This window comes from Aulonocara stuartgranti, assembly GCF_965226115.1.
Source record: "Aulonocara stuartgranti genome assembly, chromosome: 2".
Taxonomy (NCBI): domain Eukaryota; kingdom Metazoa; phylum Chordata; class Actinopteri; order Cichliformes; family Cichlidae; genus Aulonocara; species Aulonocara stuartgranti.
The window spans coordinates 11,405,641-11,428,674 of record NC_138940.1 but is presented as its reverse complement, the minus strand read 5'-3'; the positions used below and the strand labels follow the sequence as shown (position 1 = coordinate 11,428,674).

At 40.4% G+C, this 23,034-nt stretch overlaps 1 protein-coding gene across 1 annotated transcript; it reads right to left on the bottom strand.

The window, feature by feature from the left end:
* Nucleotides 1-5,732: 5,732 nt before the first annotated feature.
* On the bottom strand, nucleotides 5,733-22,954 carry emx3 (empty spiracles homeobox 3). Its single transcript, XM_082510312.1, has 3 exons — nucleotides 22,211-22,954; nucleotides 12,377-12,561; nucleotides 5,733-6,603 (listed from the first exon to the last, which is right to left on the bottom strand). The coding sequence occupies exons 1-3, from the start codon at nucleotides 22,575-22,577 to the stop codon at nucleotides 6,436-6,438; spliced, it is 720 nt and encodes a 239-aa protein (XP_082366438.1). The 5' UTR covers nucleotides 22,578-22,954; the 3' UTR covers nucleotides 5,733-6,435.
* Nucleotides 22,955-23,034: the final 80 nt, after the last annotated feature.

Here is a 23,034-nt window from a genome sequence, read left to right as displayed (position 1 = left end):
CAGGTAGCAGCGCCTGGAGGAGGAGGATGCAGCTTTTCTTGCATCTCCATCATAGTCACACTCTGCTCGTTATTTGTTGTGTTTTCGAAGCAGTTTTGTCGCTGACTTCTTTGGGCTTTTCTCCTGTAATTAGGGCATCTCCTTACTTAGATGTACCTCAGACGTCATATGTAGTTAAACAAGGTCAATTAGTGCTTCCGGTTAAGAAACCTCATTACAAGAAGGTGCTGCTAATTTTCAGATGTACTTCTGCTGCGATATGGTGACATAAAAGTATATTTCTTGATCATACTTGTTTTTTGATTACTGAGTTGAGAATCTAATATGTCTTACAATAGAGTTTTTTGGTAGCCTTCTAAACCTGCACTTAATCTGTAACCTACGTTAGCCCTTCCTGAGTTTATATCTCAGGCAAGATGTGAAAATAAAACTAATTGTTTATTTCAGCTGTAAGCTGGTTTACAGGGACTGACACACTGTTAGAGGATGTCGTTGTTAAAGCACTGTGCAAAAGTCTTGATCCACCCCTCATTTCTTCGTATGTTGCAGGAAAAGTGAAAAAGGGTGTAGCCAATCAGATGCTTTCCAGGTGGTTTTGCATAGTGGATCAAAATATGACGGTACTTTTCTGTGTTCATAGTTTCATCAGTATTAACAATGATCTCCAACAGCAATGGCTGAGCAGCTGCCCAACCCATGACAGAGCCTCCACCGTGGCTGCACACTCTCCTGACTGGGATCATTCACAGTGATGCAGCAGTGCAGATGATGGCTGAAAAATCTTACCCCTGGAAGCATTTACACGTCATGTTTACATTCATCGTGTTTCTGACGTGCAGCGTGTCATCCTGTTTTATTTTTTTTCACAGCAGCAATGATGTCATAGCTTGAAAAAGGAGCAGGACTCCATCAGCCAAGGATGAGCTTCACCCTGTCACAGGTCTGACAGCTGCTCCTACAAAACCATCCAGTCATTCATGTGACCATCAAAGAGTCAGAAAAAAACCTCACAAACATTTTTAAAGCCCTGATCCACAGGAATCTCGTGCCATTGCATTTTTAAAATAGTGCTGGCTAAAAGAAAAGTGAATGTTTCCAAATGATAGAATATGCAACTGCAATATAAACTCACTACTAGTATTAATAAAACATTTCTCCTCAAAGCAAAATACTGGGTCAGTTGGGTCCATATATATATATATATATATATATATATATATATATATATATTCCCATTACAGTTATATAATGGACATGGACGTAATGTGTAGACTCTTACATTTTAATTTGAAGGTATCCACATTCAGATTGGATAAAGGGTTTAAGAGTTTCAACTTCTTAACATGTGCCACCCTCTTTTTAAAGGGAAAGTAAAAGTAGTTGGACAATTCAGTCAAAGGTTATTTCATGGGCATTATCAGTTAAACAGATAAAAGACCTGGAGTTGAGGTGTGGTGCTTGCATTTGGAAGATTTTGCTGTGAACAGGCAACATGTGGTGAAAGGAGCTCTTCATGCAGGTAAAACAAACCGTCCTTAAGCTGTGAAAACAGAAAAACCCCATCTGAAAAATTAGGAGTGGCAAAATCTACAGTTTAGTACATCCTGAGAAAGAAAGATAGAACTGGTGAACTCAGCAATGCAAAAAGACCTGGACGACCATGGAAGACGACAGTGGTGGATGATCGCAGAATAATTTCCATTTTGATGAGAAACTGCTTCACAACAGCTGACCAAGTGAACTACACTTTCCAGGAGGTAGGTGTATCGATATATCCAAAAAGAGAAGAGAAGAAGATAAAGAGGAGACTGCATGAAAGAATATACAGAGGGTTCACTGCAAGGTACAAGCCACTCATGAGCCTCAAGAATAGAAAGGCTAGACTGGATTTTAAACCATCTAAAAAGAAGCCAGCACAGTTCTGGGAAAAACCTTCTTTGGGCAGATGAAACCAAGATCAACCTCTACCAGAACCCCGTGTTTGCATGGGTTCTGTCCGGGTACTCCAGCTTTCTCCACAGTCCAAAGACATGGGGTTAGGTTAATTGGTAATTCTAAATTGCCCATGCGTGTGAATGTGAACATCTGTAAAACACAGCAGAGGCAGTGAGATGGCTTCAGCTGCCAGTGGGACACCAGTGTTTATTGATGATGTGACACAGAATGAATTCGGCGGTAATCAGAGATATACTGTCTGATATTTTATAATACAGATGAACAATGACCTAAAGCATTCAGCCAAAGCAAGAAAGTGGAATATTCTTGAATGACCAAATCAGTCACCTGATCTTGACCCAACTGAGCATTTCACTTGTTGAAGACTAAACTTCAGACAGAAAGACCCACAAACAAAAAGTACCTGAAAGCTGCTGGCCAAGCATTAAAAAGGAGGAAACCCAGCATCTGGTGATGTCCATGAGGTCAAGACTTCAGGCTGTCGTTGCCAGCAGAGGGTGTTAGAAATGAACATTTTATTTTCAGTTATGTAATTTGTCTAATTACTTTTGAGCCCGTGAAGTGAAGAGAATGTGTTAAAAAATGTTTTAGTTCCTCACATTTTATGAAATGTGTTTGTTCAGCCCACTGAATCAAAGCTGCACTTCAACTGCATCTGAGCTGTTTCATTTAAAATTCATTGTTGTGATGTGCAGAACCAAAATCTGAAAAAAAAAAGTTGTCTCAGCCCAAGTATTTGTCAGCCTAACTGTATATAATAATCACATGTTTAAATAAATATTTATTTTAAAATAAAAAGAATAATTATTTACAGTACATTAAAGTAGTAAAAGACCAAATAATCCATGTAATAGCACACGTGTAGCAGCAATTACAATAACTAAAATCTATACTACCAAAAAAAAACCAATATTTTGACTATATAAAAATGTGTATAGATATAAATAAATCTATATAAGAACTGTAATGTATACTATTACTGCAGTACACCAAACCTGTCTCTTCATAACTCCTCCCACTCAATCAGTAGTTGAGTGACCACACCTGGCATACAGGTACATCTTAGCCCCTGGAGGTTCTCGTCTATATCACACATTATGATGTCATCTTATGCAACCACCTAAATATTGAATACAGTGACAACCTGACCTGTGCAGGGGACCCAGACTTCTATACAGTCACTCCCATTTTTCATCTTTATTTTAATATAAAATCCATTTTTCCTTCTCAGTTCGGTGACACTCATGTGACCAACAGACCAAACAGAGCTGTAGCAGCTTTTAAGGTCCCATTTTTCAGATTGTTAAAATCTATTTAAATGTTAATAAATATTTGAGCAAACTGTCAACACATGAAGAAAACATTTTAAATTTCGTTCATTTTTATTTATATTTTTTTTCCAAATCTGAACACAGGCAGTACAAAGCTTCTGTCAGTTTTTTTTCCTTCCCCTTTTCAGAGGAAATGAATTGTACAGTTAGTGCATTCGATCCTAAACTGATGAAAAAATAGATCTAAGAAGAAGAAGTGCTGCTACATAAGGAGATGATGAGGTAAATCTGTCCAGGAAGAAGAAACCAACAGATGAACTGATGCAGTGAGAGAAACGAACAAACAAACAGTCCACACGTTATTAATATTATTATCATTATGTACACGTCAGATGCATAGAATACTTTCAAATCCTTTTTTTCTTCTTTTTTTCCCCCTTTTTTACATAAATACCTACATTTTTCCCCACAAAGACAAAAACTACCATTAGAATGAAAAGCAAAACAAACTGCTCCGGGATCAGCTGCTTCCTGCGCCGCCGCTCTGGAAAGCTGCCAAAATGTTCCTGCAGGAGTTTGAATCAAACTTTATTTTTCTCATTGTCACCACATCTCTTTAAAATGAGCCTGACATATTTCAAACACGCACTACCAAACATGTTTATGACCTCGTTTGAGTCCTGCTGCCACAAAAACTCACAAAATGTAGATTAATCCTGAACAAGTGCTTCGCTTTTCTTCTGCTTTAGGTGGATAACTACTTCCTGTTTTTGTTTTTTAAATAAAACTAATTTCCAAGTTTCATTGCTTTGTTTTTGTTTTTTTGTTTTTGTTTAGGTAATAACTTGACTTATAACAGAGAAGACTTTAGATCTTAGTCAACATAATGAAATGGATTAATCCACTGCTGAAAATAGTCATTTTGACAATTTCACTATTTCTTGTCTTTTTTAAAATTAAAAAAAGAAGACAAGAAATAAATATGTCTTCACACTGTTATTATCTTAGATTCTTATATACCTAAAATTTTATGTTTTCAATTGACTTTTCCCAACATGAAGACCTAAAAGTGCAGGGATAAAACCTTGTTAAGTTTTGTTCACAGATTTCACACCAGTTAAGTTCATGAATAAATATTTTTTGTGTAACTAAACACCCAAAAATAAGAGTCTGAGTCATTTTTACAAATCTGGATTAATCCACCGCTGAAAATAGTCCCTAAGAATTTACCTTTTCTGCCTGAGGAATTTGCTTTTATAACAATTTTTAGATTGTTTTAATCTAAAGATTTAAAAACTACTGAGGAAAAAATGTATTTTAATCTTCAGTTGATGTTTACATTTTTTTCACAACAGAGCAGAAAGAAAAGTTTGTGGAGTAATATCTAAATGTTTGAATTGGTTTGATAAACCCAGTCAAATGCAGACTCATTCAATTAAACAAAGGTTACCCATCAGTGTGCGTGACCTCCAACTCATTAATGAGTGTTTGTGTCGTGTTGTCAAAGGCTCAGGATAAACTCGGAGCTCAAGCTGATCAGATTTGTTGACAATAAGAAAAACATTTAATATTTGCAGATGTTTAAACTCTGCTCAGGTTTTCCTTCAGGGGGTTACTATAAAAACAGGAGACAACGGTTCGTCCAGCAGGATGTTAGCCTCAGTCTGTGATTACACCCTGTCTGCCTATGCTGGGCACATCTGTTAAACTTCATCTGCAGACACCTGAACGCCTCTCTGCAGACTAAGTTTGTTCCTCAGTCTCGGGTTATCACAAAGATAAAAACCAGGGGTGATGATGAAATGTAAAAATTTTAATGTGTCTTACTTATTTTTATCCCCAGAGCACAAAAAAGCCAAAAACGCCATCTTTTGATGACCCAGATTTACGTCTGAGGGTGTTTCCAGAATCCTCTGAGACTCTCATTTTAAAGGTTTTTTTCCATGAGAACATGCGGAATTCGTTTTTGAAAACTGATTTTTAATGACTGACCCGTTATGGGTGTAAATGTGTGACCTTTTTTGGCTCTCAGCCCCGAGTTAAAGTCTGGAATGTAAAGACTGACACAAACCCCTTTAACATGGTATCCCTGCCCTCGTCATCATAAACCCCCTCCTGTCTGCCTCCTGGACGAACCTCGTCTCTCTGCTTTGCCCTCGTTCAGCTTGGTGGATTTCCTCCACCCGAGCGAGCGGCTGCCTTCTGTCGCAGACATACACTCAGAAGCCTTCATCCCGGCAGCGCCTCCTCTCACGTTAGTCTCTTTTTCTTTTTTTTAATTTCAGGACAGCGGCTTCGTTTGGCACCGCCAAGTGTTCAGTCAGCAGCTGTGACCACATTTCTACTTTTTTAGTTTTGCTTCTCAGAAACATCAAAGTTCAACTCTGAAAGGAAAAATGTCCGGGCGCCATCCAGGGAAGTCCGTGAGTCCTTGGAAAGGTAAGCTGTCTGTGTGTGTGTGTGTGTGTGTGTGTGTGTGTGTGTGTGTGTGTGTGTGTGTGTGTGTGTGTGTGTGTGTGTGTGTGTGTGTGTGTGCGTGTGTGTGCGCGCGCGCGCGCCATGAGTCCAGATAATATTGTGGTGGAAAAAAAAAAAAAGCCTTCACAGCGATTAAATATTATTGGGTCTCTAAAATTTTGAAAAACGCAGTGATTTACAGGAAGAAGCAGGACGAGCGAGTTAGCATTTAGTGAACTTCCAAAATAAGATCATGGGGATCGTCCTCAGTCATTCTATCAGATTAAGAATAATTAACTTTGCACCTCAGACACTGAGGGCTGAGGAGGGCCACTGTCACTGTCCAGGCTCTCGGACATAAGGATGCACTGTGCTCCATTTGAACTGAAGCTGCTTCAGTTTGGTTTTGACATCCGACTGAAAGCTTTGGCGCTTCCGGCCAGTTTATTTTACCTGGATGAAAAATCTCATGTGACTTTAAATCACATTAAAAGTGAACTTATTTACATCCTGGTAAACAATCTGAAAAGCAGATTTGATTGTTCTGATGCTGATATTTCACCTCATGTAAAGAACTGAACTGGAGTGCCTTTCAAAATAAAAGCTGTGTGCCTTATGAGGTGCCTGAACACACCTTAAAGTCCTGCAGGTGTCTTCAAGCTATCCTGACCCAGGGGCAGTTTCTGTGTTTGTGTATGTATGTGTGTGTTTCTGTGTATCAACAGCTTCGTGACGGTGCGATCGCTGCGCTCTAGTCCTCGCTAATGACGTCCACGTCCTCGCCGCTGGCCTGCTGCGTCGCAGCTCTCCAGCGGCTCACGTGCTGGCTGCCCTTCCTCTTCTGCTGAGCTTCAGGAGACTCTTCCTCCAACTTCTGACGCTTGTGCTTCGTCCTGCGGTTCTGAAACCACACCTTCACCTGCACACAGAGACACACGTAGGGCTGAGCACACCTGAATAAAGACATTATTCAATCTGTGGTGCAGGGAGAAAAGATTTCAACTAAAACTAATTTCCGTCTCTTAGACTCGTTTAAGAGCCTCTTTTATTGTTTTAGATTTAATTAAAATTATTCATATTTTATTTCTTGTCCATAAATGTATGAACAACCAGAACAAACCCTACAGCTGGTGTGAAGAAGATCTTTTAGATTTCTGAATTTAAACAGCTCTTCTCTCCGTCACATTTAGTTTGAATTAAACTGACCTCAGTTGTCAGTATAAAGTGAAATAAATATGTACCGTTTATTATTCCCTCGAGGCTTATGCAAGAATCAGACTGAACAGTCCAACCATCTTAAACCTTTAGAAACTGTTTGTGAACTGGATTCTTTTCACACAGAAAAATCTTCACAAAACTGATTTTCTAGATGTTTTACAAACACACAAATGTCCATTTTTTAATGGTTTTCTTTTCTCACATCTAGCTTTAGTTTTTAGTTTTTATCTTCCACGGTGGAGTTATGATCATGCTGTGGGGTTGCTCGTCAGACCCGACAGAGCTGAAATGACGATGGAAGTCCATAAGTGGCACAGAGAACAGCAGAGTATTTAAAGATGGAAGATCATATTCCCAAGAAGACTTGAAGACGTTGAGGTACTGCACAACAAAGTGAAGGTGTGTTTATTCTGCACATGTGACGAGTACACAAGTATTACTTAAATAAACACCCGAGAACTCTGAGAGCTACTCTTTGGAATCCTGTGCTGCCGTCAGTGCTGATGATACACGTGTGCGAGCCTCGCAGTGATTTAAAACCTCTACGCTGGTAAAACACGGCTGTGACACGCAGAACTGTTAAAACTCGTCGAGCTTGCAGCGAGCTCACGTTGCACAATCTGCCGACTGAATCGACAGTAAATCTGGATGGCAGGATACAGATAGACATGATAGAAACACATCGTTCCCCAAGGCCTCGGGTGACACTTTAATAATATCAGATCTTCGAGCTCTCAATGAGAAGGCAGTTAAAGATAGGATTTTCCTGCTGGGTTCTTGCACCACAGGTCACACTCGTCACTCTCAAACTAAATGAAGAGTCAGGAGCTCATTAGTCTCCAGATGAAGCAAAGGAAAGTGATTATCAGGCTCCTCTCAGAGCCTCAGGACTGAAAACAACAAATCTGCCTCAGTTAAACATGACTAACCTGTGTGGGAGAGAGTTGTAGCCCCAGAGTGAGGGGCTGGACTTTAACCAAAGCTGTTATTTAACCAGTCACTCTATCTGTCTTCCATTCCTAAGAATGAGGTGTTGGATACTAACTACCCAAATCAGCTTCTCCAGCAGCACGTCAGCTTTTTCCAGCTCTGTCCGATATCACTTCCATGATCTGAACAACAGGATAACCAAGCTCTTCCTGTTTTTCAGATCATGTTTTCGGAGGTCTTTGGAGGTGCTGGGCTAGATTATATATCCCACCTAGTCCGGGAATATCTCGAGCTTCACCAGCAGGAACTGGAAAATGCCGCTGGAACATCTAGATCCAGAGACAGCACCGTCCAGGTCTGAAAAGTGAAGCCGGTGCAGAGGTGCCTTAACCCTGCTTGCTTTGTGATGGCCACCATGGCCACTTGTTAGACAAATGTTCAGGTTATATAGAAGTCTGCCATGACCTGTGACCTCAGTGAGCACCTTCCTGATGAGTTAATGACCTCAGTCGTTGGTTTGGAGCCTCAGTGAATAAAACATTGCTCATTTTTTAAACTCTAGACGGAGGATGTCCTCACTCTCACATAGATCGACCAATAAACTGCTCCGAGGCTGGATCCTGCAAATGTTAGAGCAGGGCTGTCAAACTCGTTTTACATGGAGGGCAACATACAGCCCACTTTGATCAGTGGACCAGTGAAACTCCCCTTTATTTAACTGTTTCGACACGATAAAGACAAAGAAAGAAATTTGTCAGCAAAATTACAGAAAAAGTTGTGGTAGCTCATCGTCCACGGTCCAATTTTTTGTTTTCAGAAATTTCTACCATAGAAAGTGAAAAGAAAACTTCTCTGTAATTTAATTGTTTGTTGCTTAATTACTTTGTGTAGTATGAATGGCCATGAGGGAGGTTTTTATCAGTAGGAAAAGCTGTAAAAATACAATTAAAAGTTTAATGTCTGCTTGTGCTTGTTTGCAATGAGCAGCAGAACAAACAAGACAAGAATTATAAATTATAATAATAAATGGCTTCAGGCGCACATTCAGGCCACATGCACACATCTCTGCCATTCAAACACACTTTATTTTATGTAATATTGAACACTGGACTGTAAATTTAATCTTTTTCAAGGAAGCCATTTTTTATCCAGTGTTTTCATAAAAGCTTATATGGATTCACTACTAGCAGTGAGAACACACATGAGGTTTGAAACCTTTTGTCCTCCGTGATGGGAAATAACTGAAACTAAAAACGCGTATGACTTCATCCAGATCCTAATTTTATAAATTCTACACTCAGCTTTCCAAAACCACTGAAATGCAGCCAGATGCTGCTCATTTTACGTTTTCACCCATCTCTTCACTTTTTCCTGATTTTTTTTTTTTAAATCAGACTCCCCGCCTCTCTGTGTACTTGGCCTGTACCACTATTGTCTGCATGTGATTGGCTGCATGGTTTTCCGTTTCAAAATAAAGTCCCGCCCCTGCCTGCATGGATTCTCTGCAGGGCTGAAGATTTGGCTCCCGCATACGGACAGGCCGAATACAATTACACCGCGGGCCTGATGTGGCCCACGGGCCGGATGTTTGAAACCGCTGTGTTAGACCAACATGCCCTCGAGGTGCTGTCACTGTAAGCGATACTCCTACTGTGGCCCCTCATCGCCCCCCCCCCCACTGGCCTTCCAGTGATGGCTGTTTATTGATTGAAGCTGATGTTTTGGGAAAGCCCTGAGACGTCCTGCAGGAGCGACTCGATCGTTACTGCAAAGAGCTGTGATTTATGTGTGATTAATAACCGCTGCTGGCTGATTCCCAGCTGATTGATGGATCACTCACTGCCTGTCTTCCTGTCCTCTGCTGTGAAATTAGCTCATAAAAAAAGGTGTGTGAATCACTGGCGTCAGGGCGCATATCACCGCACCGACCCGATGACAAACACTGTTGATCAGCCCTGAGAAAAGGCAGCGGGAGCTGACTAACCGTCGACTCACTCCTCCCCCCGCCATTCCTCCAGGCTGGATCCCAGCCAGCAGCCTGACGCCAGACAGAGCATCATCCTGACGGATGGCAAGGAGCCCGGCGAGCAAGGCACCAACACAGGTAGGGTTACAGGTTCAAATCCCAAACACACACTGTGAGTGTTTTTATTTAAGAGATTCACTCATTCACCTCTTCTTATTCTCACGCTGTATTTTGTATTTTTATTCAGTCTTTGGTTTTTGCCTAAAATATTGTTCTTTATGGGCAGTTTATCCTCATCCATCCACCGATCCATCCATTCATCCTCCCACTCATCCATTCATCCTTCCACTCATCCATTCATCCACCCCCTCATCTATTCATTCTTCCACTCATCCATCCATCCATTCATCCACTCATCCATTAATTCACCCACTCATCCATTCATCCACTCATCCATTCATCCATCCACCACTCTTCCATTCATCCATCCATTCTGAATGAAATCTTTGTTCTCCATTTAGCATTCAAAAAACTCTTTTTTTAAGTTTTTCTTCATTTTTTTTATCCAAAGATGATTTTTTTGGTACCATTTGAGTACTTTATTTAATTGATGCATTCATGCTTTCATCTAAAAGACATTTCTCTGTTTTAGGTCATCCGTTCATAGACAGAGTAGTAAAAAGCACTGATTCTGGACGCTCTGTGGTCCTGGTTTTATTGGACCTTTCCTCTGCGTTTGATATGGTGGATCATAACATTCTTCTACTAAGACTTGAGCATACTGTGGGTATAAGAGTCACTGCCCTTAACTGGTTTAAATCTTATCTCGCTGACAGGTCATTCTTGGTTAATTTGGGGAACTTCTCATCTTGCTTGGTACCTGTACCCTGTGGTGTGCCTCAAGGATCTGTATTAGGCTCTATTCTCTTCTCACTATATCTGCTCCCTCTTGGAGCAATTTTTGAGAAGTATAATATTGCGTTACATTGCTATGCTGATGATATACAGATTTAGTTTGAGATTACTGACGATCTTGCTATGTCTTTTCACTATTTTCGTGAATGCATGCGTGAGGTTAAAGATTGGTTCAAGAGTAATTCTCTTGTCCTGAACGAAAAGAAAACGGAGATCGTGGTGTTCGATAGTAAAATCCCCCGTGACCAATTGTGTGCTGCTCTGATGCCTTTTGCTAGCTCCCCTTCTGATTATGACAGTAATTTGGGCATCTTACTGGATAGCTCGTTTACAATTGACAAGCAAGTGTCTGCTGTTGTGAGGTCTAGTTTTAATCAGCTGCGCCTCATTTCTAAGACTAAGTGCTATATTCCGCATAATGACCTGGAAAAACGTATTCACGTATTCGTGACTTCCAGGTTGGACTACTGCAACTCTCTTTACATTGGCCTTTCCTCCTCCCTTCTCCTTAGATTGCAGACTGTCCAGAACTGTCCAGCACGCCTTTTGACAGCTAGCAGGAAATTTTCTTCCATCACTCCTGTTCTTGCTGGCTTGCACTGGCTGCCAGTTAAATACCGTATTCAATTTAAAATACTACTTTTCACATACAGAATTATCAATAATTTGGCACCGAGCTACCTCAATGAGCTTCTTAGGTTCCACACTCCTGTCAGAGCACTTAGATCTGCTACCCAACTTCTTCTGGAGCAACCTCGTTCTCGGCTGAAGTCTCGCGGCGACCGTGCGTTTGCTGTAGCTGCCCCAGTCTTATGGAACAATTTTCCTGTTGCTATCCGGGCGTCTGACTCTATGCCATTGTTTAAATCATGGTTGAAGACTTATTTATTTAATCTTGCTTTTCCACCAAGCTAATATTTGGTGTGCGTTGATACATTTTTATCCGTTACGCTTTGTTAACTACTTTTATGTATTATGATTGTCAAGGTTTTATAATTGATATGCCAGGTCCTTTCTCTTTTCCCTCCCATCTCCTTTTTCCTATTTTATTTATTTATTTATTTATTTATTTTCAAACACCTTGGTATACCCTTGGTTTTTAGTGTGCTTTATAAATAAAGTTTATTATTATTATTATTCATTCATTCATGTGTTTTCAGAATTTTCACTGTTTCAATGTTTTTATTTTATTGAGTTCATTAATTTTTTATAAATGGGGGGGGTTGTTTCACTGTATACTGTTATTATTCACTTGTTCATGCCTCTATTAATCATCCATTCACTAATATTTTAGGTGGAAGATTTAATCTTAACTTTCATTCATTCATATTTTCCAAAAATGTTTTAATTTTGAAGAAACTTATGACTCATGTAAGTGTTTCATTGTTTATTCATCCATTCATTGATCACTTTTCATTCAAATTAGAGTCCAATAGATTTTTTTTTAAAATAATTTGCTTTTGATTCATGTATTCACTCACGTTTTCATGTTTTGACGCTTTTTTACATTTTCATCCATTCATCTCATTTAAATTCACCCTGCGGTTTTTGAGAAGTTTTTTTTATTCTCCGCTAAACTGTGAAATCATCATTTTCTCTGCTAAATCCGCCTTCTCCTCCCATCATGCCTTGCTCCTCCTGCTCGGTTTCCCATGATGCCTACCTGCGTCTCGGTCAGGCACAGCCCGCTGGCCAGCTGCTTCCTCTCCGCTCCGACCACATAGTGATTTTTCTCAAAGGCTCGCTCAAGGCGGAGCAGCTGCGAAGGCGAGAACGCCGTCCGGATCCGTTTGGGTTTCCTGGAGAATGGACCGTGAAGCAGCAGGTTCTCCGGACTGCTGTCCTCACCTGAACACACACACACACACACAGAGAGAGCTGAGTTAGTTTGTAAAAATAAGTTTAGTGTATGTTCAGTGATCCCTGCTGCTCCGACCACTCAGTTTGTCAGTTTTTTCTAATCTTGGATACTTGTGATGTCATTGGGGGGGGGGGGCATATCCCCCCTGAGGGAGAGCCAATTAGAGGAAAGCTGGTGTAAGGAGGAGGAGCTCATTCCAGGCAGGATGAAGGGAGAAGCTTGGTCACGGTTCAGTGTGACATAAAGAAGGATTATTTTGAATCGTGAATCATGCAAAGCTGCCCTCTTTGACTGGAAGTCTGAATACACACAAACACTCACAAACGTTTTATTTTCTGATTAAAATACCCCAAGCAGAGCCTGCAGGCTCATAGCTGGACTGTTTGTGGCCTTAAAGGCAAAATCCAGGGCACAGCAGGCTGTGAAATTACTAACTCATCTGGAGATCAGTGGGAATCATTTCAGGCTACTGCGTGACTCACCAACATTTTTATGTTGACTCTCTTTCACCAAATTCTGCTCTCAGATCTTCATTTTATTTCATGACATGAAAAGTGTAGTGCTGCATTAATAGATGACAACTACATTGGTGACATTTTGGAGTAAGTGGCTTGAATTACTTTTTACAAGCAGTAAGCAGGCAAAGTGATCAATTACTCCTGAAATAGTAAAGTCTAATGTGGGATTTTTTTTCTGGGTAGCAATCGCACACTGATCCTCACAGAGACAGGAATGTGCAGCAGCACAGCTCATCATTGTTATAGCACGGTGTGTGTGTGTGTGTGTGTGTGTGTGTGTGTGTGTGTGTGTGTGTGTGTGTGTGTGTGTTTGCTCTGGCTAATCTGAACAAACACCTCGTCTGTTTGACATTTGCATCTGGATGTGCAGCTTGACCACAGCCTGCACCTTCAAACTTTCCCAGTTGAATCCCGCGAATGACGTTTTGTGTTTCATTTTTTCTGAAATGTTAATTTTAAATATACAAATGAAGCTTTATCTGCTGAAATCGCCACTCATTTGGATGATTTTCCAGAACAGAAATCTGAATATCGCTTCCGTTTTCTCTTTAATTTGCGCCCAGGTAAATGTCAGAGGTCTGGATATCGTTTATAAGTTTATACAGGAGTTTGTGGGACTAAAATCTATAAACCAGGAAATGAAAAGTGAACATGTGGCAGGATTTAAACTGGGAAATTATTTCACTGCTTTAGTCCAAAACAGAAGCAGCTTTTATAGACAAATGTCACAAAGTGCTTCACGGAAATGCAAAGCAGCAAAATCTGGAGCCCAAAGAAAAAATGCGAGATTAGATAAAATAAGGCAGGAATTTGAAAATGAGGGGAAACAAACATTAAAACACAGGCGACGGACACGTCTGGGCATCAGCAAGCACACCTGCCGTGCTCGTTTAAGTAGGACCTGTGGACGAGCGGAGGCCTAAAGAAAACTACAGATGTGGGCCACATCTGGGTCAGAACTGCCAACTTTCAGGTTACTTTGGTCCTAAATGACGGTGTTGTGAGAACAAGTAGTCAAGTTTCGGGAGCATATGTGATTACTTTTTCTATTAAAGCTTTAAAAATGAAATAAAAAATGTTTTGGGTGTTGGTTTTGGTCAGAGATAAAAAAATAAATTAAAAAAAACCCTCAAACATCTTTCATGTTTTAAAATTCGATTTTCAAAAAACTCCCAGAGCTCGGTCTTCGGGATGTTTGAGGGTAAATGTCTGCTGCCACAGCTGTGAGCCTGGAGCTCAGGGATGCACAGAACGACAGACGCTTCAAGTCCCTGAAATATTTGGAGGTCTATAGACTTTAATTTCTAGTTTCTCGTAAACAACGTACAGCTTATTCTTTAAAACCAGCTGAAGGCTTTCACACAGATTAAACCCAGGTATGACACCATGCACCAAATTCAGATCAACTGTTTTAGAAACAGCAGGTTTCGGTTCTCCTTCATCTTCCTGATGTGAATGTTTGACATTCATAGAGCCACAGGATCAGATATTTACTTTACAACACATGAAGGACCGAGGTCAGCACGTTTTCTACATAATGCAATTTAAAAACAGTCCCTAAGATTTTTTTTTAGAGATGCTAGAAAATCATCTAAAAATGACAGCAGGGAGCTGAAACTGTCCGCCTTTGTCTTTACGTCAGATCCTTCCAGCTGTCAGGCAAACTCAGTGCAAACTTCCTGTCTTCACTCAACCTGCAAACATCCGTCAGACCACCAGCAGGTCACCAGTGTCAGGGTGGATTTTACCCACGTTCCTAAAAGGCGTTCGTTCCCGTTATCAGATTTAGATCCTTAGCAACAGCAAACAGGTAAAAAATCTAAATTTCAGTGTGACTCTAACGTGGATGTGAAAATGTGCCGCTCGTGTCAGTTCTCAGTTATAGAGGTCATGGCAGACTTGAGAGGCTGAAAAGAAAACGACTGGACTTCTGTAAGTGTCTGAAGACGTTTCCGCTCACATCCAAGAGGCTTCTTCAGGTCTACAAACAAACGCTGGAGAGGTGACGACAGATAACAGCGGGTCAAAGAGGACGATGCCACCTTGAGTTTAAACAAACTCTCCGCCGTCTGTTTTGGACTTTGAGGTGACTGTTGCTGTGATTTGGCGCTGCATAAAGGAAACTGAACTGAATTGCATAGATTTGAGGTGAAACGTCCATATTTCCAATCACCGTCAGGAGACGTTCGCCAGTTCAAATCCTGAACAAAGAGACGAATGTGCTGCTGACCAACGAGGAACGTGAGGCGAACGGTTGAGTTTTAGAAAAAGCATCAGTTTAAAGCTTTGAATGAATATTTTTCTTTCTCTGAACAAAACGGGACGTCTGAAGACGACGGCCGGGACTCATTTTTGACCGCGTCACATCTTCTTTTGTGCAAATCTGAGAAACTGGCCGAACAGAAGCGAGTTCAGTTTCAGACGTCAGCCACAGAAATGTAAATTAGCTACGTGAAACGAAGATGATGAAGTTAATTTTCCAGCTAACACGCGCTTAAATCTGATCTGCGGTCAGATTTTACTGCGGTGAATCATCGTTTTACCGATCACAGGCTGAAAACGAGACGCTCATTTGTTTATGAGACGCGCGCGGTGAAAGAAATCTGAGCGAGAGCGTCGCCGCCGCTTCTCTTTGTGTGACTCGTTTTCTGACCGTTTATTAAAATCGCACGGAAATATCTTTCTTAATATTTTACATAAAAACAAATCCGACTTCTGCCCGAGGACGATGCGCGTTACGCAAAAACGGTGGCAGCTTCGTGGAGGCGAGGAGGACAATTGACGACACGTTCTCACGCCTTTTATCCCACCTTAGCGTCTCTAAAGCGACATTCATATGCAAACGCGGACTCGGGTGGCGTGACTCATGGCTGCCTCGCCTTGCAAATAGTTCTGTTGAGTATCAAATGATGTTTTAATGTAACAACGGTGAGATTTTCAGGCAGGTCAAAGGTCGCGAAGCTCCGAGGCGGCAGCTTCATGGCGGGAAAAATCAGCGGCGAGCGCACTGGAAAGGTTGAAACACAAGAAGAAGAACGTGTTAGTCGGTTGGCAGGATTTAAATTTTTAAATTTAAATTTTTAACAAATAATAAAAGTCAGTTTATGAATTTTACTCTAAAATAAAATAAAAACATGACATCGAAACGTCCGAACTTCATGAACATTTCTGAAAACAGAAATGACACAACTTCATCCTCTTCAAAGGTCCAGAGAGAACAAGGAGAAGTTTAGGCGTCAGCGACATTTCAGTATAAAGACTTGACCCACGCGTTTCAGCGGGCGGCCTTCATCAGGTCAGTTTCACGTCTCTCAGCTGCATCTACGTCACACGAGCGACACGTTGACCATTAAGAGAAAAAATGAACTGTGAGTCCTTCATTAAACAACCAACCTCCTAATGTACTGCACAAAAAGCTGATAAAAATGGGAAATTCAGGAAAAAGTAGATCATGTTAAGCTTTGAGAATAATATATAACCTCAAGATCAAAAGTTAAAAACCGAGCAGAAAAGGCGCCACATGAAAAGATCGTTTAGTCCTTTTTTCACAATGAAGCTCCATAAACATCTGGAACAGCAAGCAGAGGTAAAGCGTGACCGACTCGAGCTCAAATGTAACGTCCCCGTGTAAAAACACAGGTTTCAGAAAAACATGGTTTCAGATTCCAGACTAAAAGCTTCTGCTTGTTTCTTTTGTTTCCCGCCTCCACCTGAAGTTTCATACTCTGCAGTGGAATCAGGGCGAACGCCGCCGTCTCCACCACATACACCACACACAATTTACAGTCGGGCTGTCCCCGTCACGCGTGAGAGTCCGAGGGAAGGCGAGCGAGTAGAACAAAGACAAGCAGCTGAAGGCTGGAAAACAGCCCAGAAACACCAGCAAAACACAAAAATACGACAAAGTCAGCGCCTGCGGTTTGTTTGTTTTTTTTAATTGTTTGTTTGAGTTTTTATCAGTTTCAGTGTTACCTTGATTTGCCTTGCAAAGCTCTTCACCCGTTTACGCACAAAGACTAAAACTGAACACATTACCCTACACTTTATTATTTATTTATTAGCTTTTTATTTAAGCATAGAATGCAGTTATGTTACTTTTATTTTTTTAACCTGTTACCTGAAATATTTTTATCACCTAGTTGTAGTTTTACTTTAATTGCACTAACCCTGACTGGGAAAAGATACGCTCCAATAAATGTTCAGATAAATAAACGAGGAAATGTGAAATTATTATATTAAACACGATTATTTCATAGAGAACTAGAGAAGTCCAGGAGTTTGTGACGTCAAATAAACTGTAAAATCTTCTAAAATGTAGAAAACACTGTGCACACATTCATGTTCTGTTTAAAATTTCTGTCAGATGTGAAGAAGAACATTTAATTAGGTCACTTCCGAAAAGAAAAGACACAAAATCAGCCAGAAACCTGAACTCCGACACTGAATCGCACATCTGGAGGAGGCTGAATAGCTTCACATAAATAAAGAAGCGCGCCCACAGCGAGACTGAAGCTAACGCACCCTCAAAAACACCATCATCATCAGCTTCACGCAGCAGAACCAACACCTGCAGCCTCGCTGGGGGGTTTTCACCTCCGAGAGGGAGAGAAGCAGGTCATGTGACCGGTCCGGTCTGTCAGCAGGATTATTCAAACTTTCATGATTTCAGTCAAACAGGTTTACATGAAAAGTTTCTCTGGAGCTGAGAGACAGGATGAAACTGGTGAACTGTCGCTCATCAAACTGAAGTAAAAACAACTAAAGACGCCCGTGAGGGTCGTCTTTAATGACACCTGCGTGGTTTGTAGAAAAGCTTAAAGAGACTGCAGCTAAACATCCAAACTGGAGCTCAAGACGAAGCCTCGAGCTAAAAACTTAGCTTACAGTGACAAAGAAATGTAAAACAACTTCTCTTTGTTTTTGAGATCAATTTTAATGTCCCTTGGTGAGCTCCATCGATCGTGAATCATTACAATCAATTATCGGCTGAAGTTTCTGAAAAAAATAAATAGACGATTTTCTGGCTGAACTTAAATAATAGTTCATTAAAAAAATCAGAGCATCCATCTCCAGCAGTTTCATATTTCAGCTTGAAAAAACAAAGTATTTTTGTGGGCTGATGATTATTTTGTCAGTTAAGTCTTTTTAAGCCTTTAGATGTGTGAATATAAATGTCTGATTAATGATGATTAAAGTGCTTCAGGAAGCAGGAAACATGTCACGGGTATGTCACATCTGCACATCTGCACTGAAACAGATGCTGAACATCACCAGAGTCCAGGTTTTAGTCTGTAATAAACAGGAAATGGGTCATGGCACACGCCGCCATGTTTGAAGGTTAACGGTCTTTAAAACGCAGATTTCACTTTTCTGAGAATAAATAAATAAAAAATGAGCAGTACGGCGACCCATACTGCTCATTTCCATAATCCTCCAGTATCTCAGCCTGGGCCTCTCAGTTCATTCTCAGTCTGACAAAAGCAGTTTTAGCTCCTCCCCCTTTTAATACAACCTTCTTCTGATTGGCTGCCGTTACCAAACAGAAGGCCTGAGCAAAAACAACAAAAGGAATCATAGAAGAACCAAAAACTGATGGTTCACAGGCGCTCACAGACAATCAGCAGAAGTATTAAGAAATGTAAAAATAAATAAATAAATAACCTGACTCGTTTGATTTTTGGGTTTTTTCCAAACACGTCGACTTAGTTTCATCTTATTGTAAAGTTACGTCAGGCAAAGAGTCGAAAACACGATCGCAGAGGGACGCAAAACGGAAAACTCAAAACAACTTAAGATCTGCAACAAAGGAAACAACCACAAAAACTCTAAACTACACAAAAATACAAAAACTGCCACAAGGAGTCACAAAGAACCAGAGCAGAACTCAACAGGACTAAAGATTACAACAAAAAGATTCAAACTCTCAAAGAGTAGATAAACGGCGGGCAGGAGCGAGAAAACAACGCTTCGAACTACAACCAAAAATAAATTTATGAAAGAGTTTCTGCTCGATTTTGATGAAATGCAGAAATGTGATGAGCCAGAAATCAAAAATCTGTTTGGACGGAAAAAAAGGAAGTTTGAGCTGAAGCGTGTGTGTGTGTGTGTGTGTGTGTGTGTGTGTGTGTGTGTGTGTGTGTGTGTGTGTGTGTGTGTGTGTGTGTGCAGTTTAACTCTATTTACACTCTCTCTCTCTCACACACACACACACACACGTGTTGCCACAAATGTTCATTATATCGATCCGCTGCTGAAAATAATCCCAAAGCTGCGGTCCTTTTGAACTTGAAGTGTTTGGGATGTTTATTTTTGTTTCAAATCCGAAGATGTACTAAGCTGAAGGACACATCTGGATCAGAAAAAATATTTTCTCTCTCTGGGCAGTGAATTCTGAAAATGCTGATTTATAACTGAGAAAAAATAGAATTTACATTTTGGTGATTAATTGATTAACTTGGGCAAAAAAAGGTTAAACAAATTACCAAAACTTCCTTGGACTGTTTAAAACTCTAAAAATATTAATTCAATTGAAAATAAAAATAACAGTCATAGAAGAAAAGCAGCAGATTATCTTGTTTTAATCACTGACCTCTGAAAAGATTTATTTTTGTTTACCTTTGGTTGAAAATTTACAAAAGGGTTTAAAGCAAAATGTATTTTTTCCTTAAGTCCCCACAATTACGTAGATATTTAATTGTATAATTTAAAAAAAATAGTATGGATAAAATGTTTCCTCTCATAAATCAGCTGTAAACTGAAGCTGAAACAGAGATTTCTGAGTCTCTTCTTTAAAAATGATGACTGGATCCAGTCGTGAATGTAAATAAAGTTGTTGTAATGGGACTGAAAAAACAAAAACAGCTACAGAAATCTTACAAATATTCCTAACATAGATAACTGTATAAATAAATGTGTAGATATCACAAAGCGGGCTAACACTTAGGTTTTTATTTGACACAATCTGAGTTTACTTTATGGTTTCAATTTTTTCTCATAAATTATATATATATTTTTAACAGCAGTGATTCATAAAAACGTTGAGACGTGATGTCACGGAGAAACTGGATTTAAGAGTTAAACCGAGAGACGACAACGTTAGTGAAACTTCTGTGAAACCTGTGAACCAAACATGACCGAGCTGCAGCTCAGCTCAGGTTCAGCCTGTCAGGTGAATCTCGCCTGTTCAGTGTTAGGATTATTTATTTATTTATTTATTTATTTATTTGAGTTTGTGAGCTAACATGCATGTGTGTTTTTGGTTATTTTCCAAAAACCCTATTATTTTAATTTCTTTTATTTAATAAAATTGTTTTGTTTCATATTTGAACTGATTCTCAACAACTGTTTTTCCCCTGTTTGTTTTCACACTTTTATTCCAGGCTTTAAAATTTTACTTTTTTTGTGTTTTCTGTTAACTAACCTGAAGAAATTTGCTTTTTTTGCTTTTAATGAAAAAAAAATGTAATGTTACAAACATAACCAGATCAAATAAAATTGTTTTTTTAAATTGTGAGACAAATTCATTTACACAACATTTTGATTTTTTTAAATGATTTCATTAGACGTTTTATGACTGCCAATAACTGAGTTTATCAATTTTGTATTCTTTGTTTAGTGTATGTTACATATGTTTAGCTAATATACAAAATGTTTGTTTTATTTACTATTTTCCTTTTCTTTTTCATTTATTTTATTTCTCGAGTAGCATGATTAAATAAGATTTTTTGTTTTGTTTCTTGCTTTATGGTTAATGGAAATAAAAAAGACAAAAAATGAATTAAAAAAATATTATTGTTTTATTTTTGTCCTGTTATGGCCATCTTCTTCATATTATTATTATTATTATTATTATTATTATCATTATTGTTATTGTTATTATTATTGTTGTTGTTATTATTATTATTATTAGACACCTGACCCATTTATATGGCTTCACTGAATAAATTAGTTAAATAAATGTCCGTGTTTAGGATAGAAAAACATTTCGTTACTTGAGCTGATCAGATTTTTTTATTGATATTTTAAAATTTTCTGCGGCCTGATTTTAGCTGCTGCGCTTTTTCCGATCACCAATCAAAGAGCAGCTCCCAATAATCAATTTCTTTAAAAAAAAAAAAAAAGTTTCCTGAAAAACGAAATGACTCTTTAAACGAGACTCTGAATATTTAGTTCACAAAGGAAATTGTGGGGTTTTTTTTTTTTATCTCTTTTTGTTGTTGTTTTGATTTGTTTTGTTTTGTTTTTAGAAAAGTTGAAAGTTTGGATCCATAATCACCTTCATCAATAACACATAAATCACCTGAGCATAAAACGGTGACATGTTGCCGCTTTAATCGGCGCGCGTCGATCTCACCTAAGCTTTAAAATTAAAAAGTTTTTGTCTGCGGGAAAAAATGAAAAAAAATGAGAAAAGTTTGGAGGAGCAAAAAATTCAACATCGTTAAAAAACAGAAAAACCGACAGAAAGACGAGATTAACGCAGATAATTAAATAATAACATTATTGATATTACAGGTGGGAGTTTCATACTTACACAGGAGCAAATTCTGATTTATAGTGTGTGTGTGTGTGTGTGTGTGTGTGTGTGTGTGTGTGTGTGTGTGTGTGTGTGTGTGAGAGAGAGGGGAAACAGTGAAAGTTCATCGATACTTTTTTGGTTTTTAGAGTCTGGAAAACATCCAAATGACATCAAATTATTGTGTGTGTTATTCTGAACTCTGACAGTGACTCAGTCTGTTACTACAAAATCCTGTTAGCTCTGAATCTGCAGAGTGCAGAGTATTTCTTTCTCAACCCAAACTGAAATTAAACCAATCAAAACTACCGTTTAAAATAATAATAATAATAATAATAATAATAATAATAATAATAATAATAATAATAATACCAGAGAACAATTAAATGTCAAACTAAGAGGAAGACTCAGAGAGTTTGGTGCGCTCTCTGCTCACTGAACCCGTTTATTTTAAGACAGCGCACGCGCTCACGTTAGAGAAAAGACCCACGGAGTGTGGAGAGACCGGGTGTGACCCCAAAAGAGCCTGGAAGCGTTTAAAACGCGACAGAAACCACGGGAGTAAGTGCGAGGGTCCCGCCACCCTTCCTCCTCCCGGCTCACCTTGGAAGCGGTGTCCCAGGTACCGGCTCCGCAGCACCCACGGGTAGAAGCTGAGCGCGTCCCGGTGCTGCGGGCTGAAGAAGCTCTGCGGGGGGATCTGCAGCGGGTGCAGCGGCAGCCCGCCGGGGCCCTGTGCGTGTGTGCCGGGCTCCTGCAGCACCATGTCCGGGAACAAAGTCCTCCCGTTGCTCCCCTGGAAGCAGGAGCCGAACACTCCGGCGGCAGCGGCCGGGTGCAGGGAGTCCGGGAAGCGCAGCGCCGTGGGCCGGATGGGCTCCTCCCCGGAGCCGCCGCCGTGATTGCTTCCGTCCTTCCCGACCAGAGACTCGATGGTGAAGCACTTCTTGTTTCCGCCGTGCTGGAACATCGTGAGCACCGCTGCAGACCGAGCGCTCAACTCTTCAACGACCCGCCGTCCAGTCAGTCCAGGTCCGCGGACTCGGGGAGCTCACACTCCCACTCCCCCCATGGTGACTCTCCGCTGTGCGTAAAAGCGCAAATCCGGACACTCCGCACCGGGAAGGGGCCGAAGTTTCCTCTCACCTGTGCCCGGGGTGGGCTCCGCTGTCGGGGTGATAGTGCTCAGAGGCTCAGAGGCTCCGGGTGATCCTCGGCCGCGTGTCCTCCTGCCTCGTGCCGCCGCGCGCTGATGTGTGAGTCGAGCCGGGAGTGTCAGTCAGTCAGGAGCCTCGGCACTGATACCTGCCCTCTCTGCCAGAGGTGTGCGCCGAGCATGCGCACAGGCAGCCGCCCCGACAGCCATTTTGTTGATGGAGAGGATGACGGTGAGGAGGAGGAGGAATGTTAAAGGTGATGATGATAAT